At 43.8% G+C, this 13,185-nt stretch overlaps 3 protein-coding genes across 7 annotated transcripts in view; 2 read left to right on the forward strand and 1 right to left on the reverse strand.

Annotated features, from left to right (window-relative positions):
• The window catches only part of ZDHHC20 (zinc finger DHHC-type palmitoyltransferase 20), a 74,824-nt gene extending 67,484 nt beyond the window's left edge, over positions 1 to 7,340 (forward strand). The window contains exon 13 of the mRNA XM_045017636.1: positions 1,257 to 7,340. The gene's annotated coding sequence lies outside the window, so the exon portion shown is untranslated. The remainder of the gene's footprint in view (positions 1 to 1,256) is intronic.
• Positions 7,341 to 9,259: 1,919 nt separating this feature from the next.
• Positions 9,260 to 11,494, reverse strand: MRPL57 (mitochondrial ribosomal protein L57). Of its 2 annotated transcripts, none has more exons than XM_045017693.1 (2): positions 11,347 to 11,494; positions 9,260 to 9,768 (listed from the first exon to the last, which is right to left on the reverse strand). In XM_045017693.1, exon 2 carries the CDS (start codon positions 9,763 to 9,765, stop codon positions 9,451 to 9,453), a length of 315 nt encoding a protein of 104 aa, XP_044873628.1. In that variant the 5' UTR covers positions 9,766 to 9,768; positions 11,347 to 11,494; the 3' UTR covers positions 9,260 to 9,450. The 2 variants fall into 2 exon arrangements, with proteins under 2 accessions (XP_044873628.1, XP_044873619.1); XM_045017684.1 differs by having other exon boundaries at positions 11,269 to 11,453.
• Positions 11,495 to 11,544: 50 nt separating this feature from the next.
• Positions 11,545 to 13,185, forward strand: part of SKA3 (spindle and kinetochore associated complex subunit 3) — a 28,102-nt gene continuing 26,461 nt past the window's right edge. For 2 of the 4 annotated variants that reach the window (XM_045017647.1, XM_045017654.1), the window contains exon 1: positions 11,549 to 11,819. The gene's annotated coding sequence lies outside the window, so the exon portion shown is untranslated. Of the gene's footprint in view, positions 11,820 to 13,185 lie in introns of all 4 variants that reach the window. The other 2 variants (XM_045017659.1, XM_045017668.1) reach the window with 2 other exon arrangements.

A 13,185-nucleotide genomic window follows, 5' to 3' on the forward strand; every position in this document is an offset into this window, starting at 1 on the left:
TCTGTCTGCAGAGTAATAAGGGGGTTGGCTAGTCTCTTCCTCTGTCTGATTAAACAGCAGAGAACCTTGCCTCTTAATAGTACCATCCTCTGATTTATTTGCTTCAGAAGTATTAAGGTCCAATAGTAAGTCAGTTCAGCCTTCCCTGAGCAAGAGTAGATTTAAGGAAAGAGTCCAGTGGATAAATGAACTGGAGGCTCATTTGTAGAGCTGAGCATGAGGTTCCTGGGACAGAGCCATAACAGCTGGAGGGGATGGAACTGGAGAAGTGGATAGAAGGAGCAAACCCCATTGCAGTGGATTTGTGGGCTCAGCCCTTCCCCACAGTTTGGTCTGTGAGCAGGCCAAAGAATTCCAGCCTTACCCACCAGTGGAAGGAACTCGCTGCAGAGGCAGTTCCAAGCTAAATGCTTTCTTGATGTTCTGGAGCAGCTAAACAATATATTGTTTTGTCTTGCTCTTGCTTATGAGGTCAGAAAAGCGGTGGGCGTGAGGTAAATCCTGCTTCAGTGAGCAATCTCTGTACACAGAACAAATGGCTCTGCTTAGTCACACTTCAAATTGACAGTAACGTTATTTTTCTGTGTATGAAAGGGTTTCTGTATATACTTTTCTTATTTGATATTTGGGAAATACGAGGTGCGCTGCTGCATACATGAAAACTCTGTATTTCCTGGGTACATTTACAATGACTAGTTTAGTTTGTAATAGTGACTTTACAAAAATCTGGCGGAATTCTGTAAGGAAAATGCAATGAGAAAGTATTTGTAAGAGCAACACATTGTATACAGATACGACTGTTATTTGTTATTAGTCATGATGTACCATTTTATGTTGCTAAGAAGAATTTAGAGGGACCATCTATTGGCGTCCTGTATTGCAAATTCCCCATTGGACTTCCCTGGTTGCCAGAGTCTGTCACCATGCAGGAGAAATAGGGAGACTGAGGTCCTTTGCAGGAAGCTGGGCAACTGCTGTAGAAAGAGAATACAACTGATTCAGGAAAGCAACACTATTTAGGACAGCATATAAGCTTGTGCTTAAATGTTGCCCTGAATAGAGATGAGTACATGTTTAAGTATTTTTATGAATCAGGGCCTTACCAGAGGCAGAGAGCTTGAAATTACATGTTTTAAAATCTTATTTGTAGAATTAATTATAAGGTAGGTAGATATAATTCTTAAGTTGAAACTAATCTACATGTTTATTAAAGTTAATGTTACACTTCCACTAATTAACTTATTTCCTTTAATTAGGTTTCTGCGACACATTTGTGCTTGAATATTAATTTTGTTTGAAAGATGTTGCTCAGTAAAATGGAACAGTGTGAACATGTTAAAGAAGATTTATGAGAAATTGTTTTTGTACAGTACAATGGACGCTTAGAAGCACTGCTGCAGAGCAGGGAAGTCAGACAGATGCCTTAAGATTATTAATATGCATTTATGCAACATTGACTTATATACTGCTACAAAAGAGCCAAATCCTGAAGTGTCCTGCGTGGGTGAGCAAGGCCCAAAGAGAGCAGAAACTGTGCATTGCTGCTGTGGGGGAATAGATCTGCCAAGACCCAAGCAGGCAGATCCCATATTCCTGTGCACTGCAGAAGTTACTTCCATAGTAGGTCTCCAGGGGACCAAGAAAGGGGAAAAGTGGACGTGTTGCCCACAAACAGAGAGCATGGCCAGTGAGTCTCCACTATGTAGCTACATGTGGCCCAAACACCACGTAAGGGAAGAGCAGCACGATGTATCTTCATCTCTTCCTAGTACCCAGTAGTTGCTGGTCACACACTTACTACCCCTGTACCCTGGCTCTGTAGTGCTGTGTGGGTTAAAAACTCCTTCCTTCAGGCAGCAAAATGCCAAGCAAGTAAAGCTCTTTCACTTGGGCTCCACTTGTTTGCTTCAGGATTGGGCCCCCTGGTAATTTGATTTCTTTAATTATATCAGGAATGTGACTCCATAAAGTGAATTTCCATTTCGATATAGTAACCTGAACAACAGTTTTACTTTTCCTACAGTTGCCTCTCAACTTACAAAACATTGTCAATCCAGAAAGGAGCTAACAAACTAGTGCACTTTTCTGTTAAGGGGTGCAAAATGGGATGGACAGGGCTGTAACAGAGCAGCAAGATCCTAGTGGCAGCAGAAAACTTACTGTAAGTTTTGTAATGTATTAGAAAATGGAACTGGAGGAAATTACTGCTTTTTATATTGAACACTTGATGGTTTATAAACATTGTTTTATATTTGCTTTAGCTTTTTAATAAAAACAGAAGGTTGTTTTTTTTATTGTTGGCTCTAAAGTACCATTTAGACACAGTTCAAGTATCTGTGATGAAATGTAAATGTTGGATCATGCATTTGGGGAATGTATTGGAAGTTTATTTTATGCTTTAGTCTGTTGTCTTTTACTTTCATTTTAAGTGGAAGTGACTGAAAAATAGCTGAAATAAGCACTTTACATAATTCTTTATCTTGTTCATGAAAGGCAAATTAAATATTTCCTATGCAGGGGACATAGTCCATCCAAAGCTCGAGACCCACAGCAAACAACATATCCACATTTCTTACTCCTATTTAGAAAAGACTACTAATTATATTTATTTTGCAGTGGTACTGACATTGCACCCAGCAAACTTGAAAAATGTCCCCTACTTGTCAATTTCTTTATTCCACTATATGGTATCTACTGATCCTGAATAGGTGCAATTGGGTCCTCTTGAAACTGGGACTGGAGGCAGTAGAGCAGTTTATCAGGGACCCACCTATGTTTTTGTTCCTGGGCTGATTACTTCCAAAACTAAACGTGTATTTTATGGAAACACTAAGGTTAAAGTTGGGGCAGGATTTTGCTCTCACAGGGGTCCTAAGTCATCTCTGGCGTTAAAACGGTACCTATTCCTTTACTGTTTAAAGTGGGATAGATCTGAGAATTTTTAAGCATGCTCTGGTCACTAGCAAGTGTACTCATGGAAGGAAATGTAATGGTCCAAAATTTCACTTTTCAGAAGTCTTGCAAAATGTCTCTTCAAATTTTGTACTACTTTTGTACAAAAAGTGTAGCATCTAGCAACTTTAGAATTCACAAAAAACATCATATGCCTTCTTTTGAGCTACAAACCCCTTTTCCCTGAAATCTTTCAGCCCGTCTCAAATATTGGCAACTTCTGCTTAACTGAAAATAAAAAAACCAGAAGTCACCAAATTCTAGCAATCAACGTTAGGTTTGGAAAGAGAGATCGCCCCATCAAAATATCCTATGGCTTGGGGAAAGGTGCACTGGGTTGAGAACAAGAAGACCCTGATTTCATCTCCCTTCTTCCACTGACGGGTGTTAAGGGCTGTGAAGCACCCCAAGCTGTCATTATAGAAAACGTGACTGTGTATTTCCCCCTGCATTTTACAGATGAGCTAATTGAAGATCTAAGAGGTTGCAGAGGGTCATTTCTGGCAGAGCAAGGAATAGAACCTAGGTCTCTACTGTGGCAAGCTCTCCTACTTAACAGTACTGCCTTTAAGAGTCTAAAAACACTGTGTTAATTGTATCTGTTTAGTATACCAGTATAATTGCATCCACACTAGAGGCTAACACCAATTTAACTATATTGGCTTCTAAACTGATAAAATTTAAAGCAGTACAAAAGCTGCATATAGATAAGCCCTCCGAGATTAAGCCAAATGTCTGTGTGTGGTTTCCAGTGAGCAATAGTTTCTTTGGGAGCTTTCTTTCCTCTGCATCTCAGATAAGCCACTAACAATGAATTGAGACTTCCATACAGAATTGGTGCCACTGATATATAGATCTGGATACAGATATAGATAGATCTTTCGTGCCATAGTTTGCCAGATTTTCTGACGTTTTGAGTAAGACTAGTATAAGAGTAGCACACTCTTGATTCTGGTGAAGGAGGAGCTATCTTGGATATAAAAGCAGGTAGTATCTGAGGCCACTTTTACAGGATGTAAACCATCATCGGGTGGTTCAACAAAGAGTCCGCGGGTTCAGCTCACCCTTCTTGGAGAAGTGATTGCCACAAAAAAGACCATATTGATGGAAAGGAAATACCATGAAACTGATCTTAAAAGGTGCCCAACTATGGACTCATAGAACTAAATAGAATCCACTGGCCAGACTGGTGCCTCTCTCTGATACAGGGAGTCACCTTTGCTGTCTTTTTTGAGAACTGACATAGGAGCTCTGGGTAAACAATAGGTACAGCATCTGAAACAGGATCAAATCTTCCAGGCTCTCATTTGGAGAGCAAATCTATTGGCAGTTTCCCATGCATAGGCAAGAGCACTCTGTACTGGAGTGAAGGAAAGTGAATTAAACGCAGAAGGGGAGAGAGCCAGCAATAAAAATAAATTTGGCAAGAGAGAGAGAGATGGGGGGGAAGCTGTTCTGCTGCTGAGTGGAGTTGTAAACTCACTGCTTCCACGCTTGGCTTACAGAGGCAGGACAACCTGTGAGAGCAACCTACTGAGCAAGTCCTTTCAGCCCAGGCCTTCCTATACAACCAAAACTTCCAGTCACCGCATCAAGGGAACCCCACCCATTCAGGATCAGTGGATGTGTTCTTGAGATAATATGGTTATAGTGAGTGCTGGATTGTATTTTATAAAAGCTGTTCCATATGTGCAAGTACAGAAATACTGAGATGACAGCTAAGGGCTTGTCTACACTGGCAATTTACAGCGCTGCAACTTTCTCGCTCTGGGGGGTGAAAAAACAAGTTTCAGCGCTGTACAGTGCCAGCGTAGAAAGTGTACCGCGCTGGGAGCTATTCTCCTTGTGGAGGTGGGTTTTTTTAGAGCGCTGGTTTTTTAGAGCGCTCTCTGCCGCGAGTACACAAACCACGTTAAAGTGCTGCCACAGCAGTGCTTTAGCATTGCCAGTGAAGACTAGCAGTTCCAATGCTTAAGCCTTCAGATGCCTCCACGTTCCAGCCACAAATAGTATTCCAGTTATTTGATTGCTGGAGTATAGTGGTACCATTAGAATCCATGTGCTTAATGCTTCTTAAAGCTATTTTGTATTAAAAGTATGTGATGTGCTTTAAACTTCTAGTTTGAGGACAAAAGCCTGACAGAAAGCTCTTCTCTCTTCCTATGTAAGGGTTTCCTCCCATTTCTGAATACTTAAGATGATAAAGAAGTCCCTTAAGGGGGAAAGATGAAACAAGTGAATCTGTGAGAGAATTCAATTCAATTTGGAATGCTTTTGCTGCATTTACAATTTGTACCACATAATCAGACTGTTTTAAATAGTGGTCATCTGATTCTTGGCAAATTTGTATGATGAATGTAGGAAAAGAGAGATGCTATCTCTTATCAACTAAATTCTTAAAATACTATCTCAGAATTTGACATCAGTAGTTTATAGAAAGTAATCTTTGAGCCCAGACTTCCACTGACTGATTTTTACTAGGTAATTCTAGAAGAAATTTTTTGACATTACTAATTTAATTTAACTACTGATTTAAGAACATATTCTGTGTTAGTAAGCGTTCCCAAACTGTGTGGAATGCATAGGTAACAAGCTACTCTGAGTACAGTATGTGTCAGAATTAGGCACACTAACACTTGCACTTCTATGAGTTTTAAGTATCTAAATTTTTCAGGTACTATTCCAGTCTAAATTCATGCTTGAAACAGATTTTAGTATGTTTATAGTAATTTTTGTGGACATTTGTCTGCATCATTGAAGGATTGCAATTTCAGTTCAATGGAGTGGAATGGAAGTAGCATTTGTAACTAACAATTAAGGTCTATTGCCAGACTGTCTAATGAAGGATAAGGCTAGTGCAGTCATCCTTCAGTTTGAGCAGCAACCAACCAAATTCAAAAGTATCTTCTGAATATGAAGTTTTACATTACAATATAATAGTTTGTGGAACCCAGGCAAGCTTTAGGGATTTGGACATCTGTTTAAGAAGACTCCAAATATTTCAATTACTGAAATATCTGTAAACACAGATCACTCGGGAACCATTGTTCACCATACCTGAAATGTAATTAGATATTCAACACACAGGGCATCTTGGCAGTATCACTAATTGATACCAAAGAGAAGCTGCAGTATGTAAAGTTTAGTATAATACTGAAAATGTTTACTAAGTTCATTTCTATCCATTTATTTTGTATGTAGGGACAGCTTTTAGTATGCATATTTTTCTTTAGTATAGAACTGCCATAATATGTAATGAAAATACAGAGTGTAGTTATAGTGCATCTTAACATTACTGTAACGATAAAATTTGTTTTAGGTTAGACTTAATAAAACAGTGATTCTTGCAGATGTTACTTGAATCTTGTTTCTAATAGGTAGCAGAATCTGACCATGTTTACAAGATTGTTTTAATTATTTGGTTTTCAGATGAGATTTACCAGCAGAAATTCAGATGAGTGCATAGCACCCATGCAAATGTGCTGGGGAATGAGTATCAGGATCTCCTGCTTGCTGGCACCAAAGATTTAATGGTGACCAGCAGACTTCATACTGTTTACATTTAGGTTACAATATACTAAAGTGCTCAACATGCCTCTGTTGAGCTCTTTTCCTGCTGCATCAGCTCCAGTCAGGTATTCTGAGAAAATCAGATTTCACAGTAATATTTTTAGGATCAGTCTACATTATGGTTCAGACAGAGGATAGATAAGACTGATGTATGCTTTATTAAGAATTTGCCCCATTTAAATTGCAAAATAAATATCTCTGCAGCTCCTGTATTTGCCAATGGGTATGTCATCTACATTGCACTGTAATGGCAAAATCCTGGGTGTCTGCACATATCTTACTTTCTTGTAGTTCTTTTCAGTGGGTTACATACACTTGCAATTAATTGTTTGAGTCTCTGAAGTTAATTATACAAGAATAAATATGTAATAAATGACACTTATTGTATTTTTTGTATGTTGCCGGTAGGAACATTCCTATGCACAAAGAAAACATGTTGCCATTTATAGTTTAATACTTTGAAGTGTTTTTTTAAATGGGCTTTTATAAATGAATGAAATATACAAAAAACAAATTTTGCCTGAGTTCCTACATATTTTAATTGTACCTTGTAGTTTCTCCATATGTATATTTTTTCACCACTGTACTCTTAGGTTATTACTTAATGTTGAATGTTTGCATTCAGACTTTTGTAAATCAAAGTTCAGACCTACATATTTTATCTAAATTACAATTCACGGTTTAGGCAAAACTTGCACCTTTTGGGGCCCTCTTTTCCTAAGTGGTAAAATATCAAGTTATGACACTTGACTTCACTGAATGCAAAAGTAACTAAATAAAGAATGTGAAATATTCTGCAAATAAACTGTTTAAATGTAGTGCATTTGTGTGGTGGTAAGGGAAGCTTGTTTGACCTGTTGATGGAAAGCTAAAACATTTTGTAAAGGGAAGACAAAATTCTCCTCTAATTTTGTTAGAGATAAGGTTTACAGTCCAAAACAAGAGCGAATGACAGCATGGTAACTGTTAGTTCTAACCTAGCCTGTTTTAATCATCATACTGACCTGTCTAATGGAAAATCTGGTTCTGCAATTTCAGAGTCAAAGCTGCCACTATAGAGAATTAAAAGAAATATGCATTCATAGTAGTCCAATTGTCACTGTATGGGGAGCAGCTCCCCCATCCACCCAACCCCCAAGCATCTGGGCCTCCTAGGCACTCCTGCCAAGCCTCACACTGTACACCCAGAACCCCTGTAACCCTCCATACCTGCACCTCAACCCCTGCATCTGGACCCCACTGCTTCCAGACTCCAATCCCTGAACCTGGACCACCCCCCAGAGCAAACTGCACTCAAACTCCGACAAGCCCCCCCTCTGTCACTGAGCCCAAGCCTTCTTGCAACTGACTCTCAACTAGCTGCACCCAGACCCCCACCAAGCCCCCCACCCTGCATGCTGAGCCCCAACCACTTTCACCTGGAATTTCCTGCAGAGTCCCATTGCCCTTGCACCCTCCCCCGCCCAAGCCTCTGTGCATCCAGATCCCCCCCACTGAAGTGCCTGCACCCCAACTGTCCCACACAGAATCTTCTCACCCCACACTGAGTCCCTCCCCGCCCCACACCTGGTGCTCCTGGCACAGAGGGGCAGGGCTCCAGGGTGTTTCTGGCACAGGCCCAGGCCTTGTGCTGTGTCAGGGTTGGGTGCAGTCTCACTACTGAGTCCATGTCCCAGGTGTGGAGGCTGTAGGGTGATCTCCCACCTTAATACAGCCAGTGGCCTATGCTCCCCACTGCCATGCTGGAGTCTCTGCATTTATTTATTGACAAAGTTTGCAGAATTTTAAAATATTGAGCAGAATTTAATTTTTTAGCACAGAATGCCCTCGAGTAAAATTCATAGAAAAAAAATGGGTTCACACAATATTAGAATCCCTGCCCTGGAGCAAAATTAAGGAAGACCAGACCAGACTGCAACACAATGAAAGCAAATTTGTGAAAGAACTATGACTACAGAGCTGTGGGAGTGAGGGGGAAGAAGTTGGGGGTGCAGATAGTGTTCTCATACATCCTCCTAGTTGAGAGTAAAGGCCTGGGCAGGGACACATGCATTCTGGATATAAATGCATCACTGCATAGATCAGTAGTCCCCAACCTTTTCCAGGTAGCGGGCACCAGATGACGAGCCACCGAGGACCGTGGCCAGTGAACAAGCATCTGCCGAAATGCCCCGAGAAGCAGCAACGGCAAGAGACGTCAATGCCAAAATGCCACTGAAAATCAGTGGCATTTCGACAGCAACGCCTCTTGATGCTGCTTTTCGGTGGCATTTTGGCGGATGCTTGTCCACCAGTCAGTACATGGACACACATAGATGCTCCATGGCGCCTGTGAGCACCGCATTATTTTTAGATACTATTATTCTTGGATATCAATCTGCCCAGAATAGCATAATCAGACCACCTCATGCCGACATCAGTTATTCATTTTCATCTCATAATAAAGCAAAGGGAGTCAGTGGCAGGAAAAGGCCAGCAATAATACTGGTTAACCTTCTAAGGTTGCTTTTCCCCTCACTTTTGAGGAGGAAGCTAGTGAAGAAAAAAAAAAAGTTTAGTGACCCTGCCAAATTCCCACTACGCAACAGTAATCGCCTTACAGCAACTCCCACTGCCCAAATGCAGCATGGCCCTATACAAAACCCCTGCTTTATAACAGAAGATAGGCATATACTAGAGATGCATGGAAAAATTTTGCTATGTAGTGAGCTAAGATTAAGAAAAAAAACACCCCACATTTTTCCTGTATGATTGATTTTAATGTCATTAACTCTACATATATTAACAGAAGACAAATGTTCATCTGATTCACATCCTTATCCCCACATTTTTATACCAAGTACAAAATTTTCCACAAGAGGTGCTGAACAGCCTACAACAGATCAGATGGTAGAGCACTGCAAATATGCCAAAAGTGAACAGATATGATTAAGAGTTTGTCCATTTTTTAGTCACATTCAAGTGATTCAAATGATCTGCAACGTATCTATGTTCAGGAAACTTAGATATCATCTGGCTTTTCAAGGCCTCCCATTTTGCAAGTCTCCGCTCTGCATTATGTTTATATTCCTGCTCTGGTGTCATATATGGTTGACTCAGCCAATATTCATTCTCAGCTTCAACTTCCAGCCTTTGAATCATTGAACGCTTCATTGAAAGAGTAACCACTCTTGGTCTTCTGTATTTTCCAATCCATTGTTTCCCAGGAATCCTTTTTCGGAGCAGTGCTGTGGTCAGAAACATTACCTTAAAGTAAATAAGATTATATACAAAGTTTTAAAATTTATTATGAATAATTAAAGTCAGTTTAGAAATAACAAGAGAGTTTCTGTACAATTAAAACACTTGCTCAGAACACTTAAGCTATTAGAGCAGCCTTTACTCTGCTGTGGCACACCTTGAGCTCCGGGGCTGTTCCACCAGCCAGTGGCTGCAGGAGAGAAGGGGCAGACGAGCCCATTCATTGCTGGCAGAGGAGGGGAGAGAGGGAGATTGAACTCTGATTGGTTACTCTGCCCCTGAAGTAGGCAGGGCAGTGAGACAGACAAACAGCTAGTCAGAAGGCAGCTTTCCCCCACTTCTTGTTCTAACATTTACTTTTTCAAAAAATTCCACTGCACACCTGTTCGTGCCTGATGATGACACACTGGTTGGGATTTGGGAAACACTGCATTAAAGTGTTACAAAGCTGAACATTTACAAACTTGGCACCCTGAAATAACCACCATTCAGACAGATTCTACAGTGATGGATGCATCAGAGTTTCACAGGTTTTTTTTAAGGCCAAAATGGACCATTAGATATTTTAATCGGATTTCCTGTACAACACAGGCTACTGAAGTTCACCCAGTTATCCCTGCATCCAGCCAATAACTTCTGTTTGACTAAAGCATATTTTCTAGAAAGGCATCCAGTCTTAATGTGATGACAGACAGATAATCCACCACTTTCTGTGGTAGAGCCATTGGATAATCACCCTCCCTGTTAATGATATGCCTTCTTTCTAATGGATATTTGTCCAGCATTACCTTCCACTCTCTGGTTTTTGTAAAATAACCTTGTAGTACCTGGTATTTTCTCCACATACTTACACACCACAATCAACTCTCCTCCTGATTTTTAATTGATTTATTTTTTTAATCTAGCTAAACATTAAGTCTGTAACTGTAAGGCACTTTTCCCCCACCGTTTAATCATTTTTGGGCTCTGCATCCTCTCCAAGAATTTTTTGACTATGGGGGCCCCAGAACTAGATTCCAGTATCTGTCTCACCAATGCATATAAAGGGGCATTTACACGTTCAAAGCTTGCAGCAGCCCGTTTTGCCATCGCATTACACTAGGCTCTCATCTTGAGTTACTTGTTCACTGCCCCCCCCCATCCTCGCCAGTCACCGCCTTCTAGCACGCGGGCGGCCCCAGGCTGGATACGCGTTCCCGGGCTCTGCACCCCGCGGCACCCAATCGCAGCGCTGGCAAGGGCGCAGGTTACGCGGCCATCGCGCTGTGACTAGCACCCCGCCCCCGTATTTATCGCTCCACAGAGCCGCTGGAGCCTCGCTTCCCCCGGAGCAGGGGAGGCCGGGTCTCGGGAGGCCTGCCCGGGCGGGGGGCGTTACTCGCCCGCCGAGCCTGGGCTGCGGGGCTCACGCTAGACCCGCCGGGGCTCAGGGCTGCCCCGTGGGGGCACGGGCCGGGCCACGCGAGCTAGGGCGTGGCGGGCCCGTCCGCGCCTGCAGCCATTTACCCTAAGACGAGGTCCGGCCTCACCGACCGCCGGCCCCAGCCCCCCGGTCACCGGCTTCGTTCACCGCAGCCCGCTCACTTCCTCACAGGCCGGGGACAAGGCGGCAACGGCCTAGGCCAGGCGCTAACCAGGGTCATCACAGCGCGAGCGAGACACACGCCACGGGCGCTCGCTTCTCTCGCGAGACTAGGAGCGCCGCCGCGGGAGGGGCGGGGCCTCGCAGCGCCCAATGGCGTTCGCTCAGCTCAGGCGTTCAAACGGCGCTCGAGGCGCGCGGCAGTGGCGGCGCGTTTCTTTGTTTCCGTTGCAGCAGCACGGGACAGAGCCGGGCGAGCAAATCGAGAGCGGCTGCGGGTAACGGCTCGGCCGCGCGCTGCCGGGTGGGGCTGGGGAGCCTCCTCTCTGCCCCGTGTCCGGGCCGCGGGCCCTGCTCCCGCCGAGCTAAGCGGGGAGACGGTCCGAGAGGGGAGTGCGGGTGCCCGGCGGGGTCGTTAGCTGAGCCCTCGCTCCCGCACCCATACGCACGTAGGACGGGGTGTGTGTTGCATTAGGTGAGTCCCCCACACACAGAGACACATGCGGAGTGGGGGGGAGTGTTGTGTTTGCTGAGCTCCCGCGCAGACGTGGGCGGCGCGGGGGTTATTGCATTAACCGAGCCCCCTCTGCAGGGCACTGAAACGACTTTAATTTGCACCATACCTTGGTGCGCCCCCAACACTATGTGCCATCCGGTCAGGGAGTGTCCCTATCTAACTGCTACCGCATCCGGACGGCAAAGGGGCCTGGCTGCAAGGGCTGAAACCTCAGGATTCACCGTTATTGCAGAGATACAAATCCCAGGAAATTTGTGCTTTTCCCGCTGTGGGAGTTCCCAGGCCCCTCTCCTGCAACTGATGTGTGAAATGCCACGTGTACATTGCTCCTCTCTGGGTGTATTTATTGGGGGGGGCTTACTTATCTTAAGTACTTATGGAGTCTCAGTAAAATAAATGCCTGGGAAAGCCGACTGCTGCAGAGGAGCGTGTGGATCGGACACAGGCTTCTCTTAGGGGAGAGTCTGATGATAGAGAATCTCCAGGTTATAGTCAGGAGCAGAGGAATTAGAAGTATAATGTAAGGGCCGGATCAGATGATAAACAGTCACATAAAAAAGAATCTGGCACATCAGAAAAAGGCAGGCTAATAAACAGGGACAAGTTTTTAAAGTGCTTGTACACAAATGCCAGAAGTCTAAATAATAAGATGGGTGAACTAGAGTGCCTTGTGATAAAGGAGGATATAGATATAATAGGCATCACAGAAACCTGGTGGACTGAGAGCAATCAATGGGACACAATCATTCCGGGGTACAAAATATATCGGAAGGACAGAACAGGCCGTGCAGGGGGAGGAGTGGCACTATATGTTAAAGAAAGTATAGATTCAAACTAGGAGACAATGCAGGCAGAAGCCCAGCAGCAGAGTGGGGGCTATCCAGTTTATTGCGCTGAGTGTAGCATGTATGATTACCTGCCCTGTGGGCGGGTGGCGTATGTGTGCAGTCGGTGCAAGGAGCTCCTGGCCCTCAGAGACCATGTACGGATTTTGGAGGCCAGGGTGGCGGAACTGGAGGAGCTGAGAGAGGCAGAGAGGTATGTTGATGAGGCTTTCCGGGACACTGTAGAATTGTCCCACCTCTGCTTAGACAGCACCTGTGCTGTTGAGGAGGAAGAAGGGCCCAGGGAAGTAGAGCAGTCAATGGGAGCAGAGGGAAACCTTCCCGTAGTTGGGACCCTCCTTCCAGATGGTGCTGGGGTTGCCTCTCGCACTGAGGTTGCCTCTCCGGGGGAGGGAACTCCAGTTTCTAGGAAAAGGCAGGTGTTAGTAATGGGAGATTCGATGATTAGAAATATAGATAGCTGGGTCTGTGATGACTGG

The sequence above is a fragment of the Mauremys mutica genome, chromosome 1 (genome assembly GCF_020497125.1).
Source record: "Mauremys mutica isolate MM-2020 ecotype Southern chromosome 1, ASM2049712v1, whole genome shotgun sequence".
Lineage (NCBI taxonomy): Eukaryota > Metazoa > Chordata > Testudines > Geoemydidae > Mauremys > Mauremys mutica.

Coding starts and splice junctions, on each gene's coding strand:
- MRPL57 (XM_045017693.1), bottom strand. CDS start 9,765: ATGTTTCTGACCACAGCACTGCTCCGAAAAAGGATTCCTGGGAAACAA.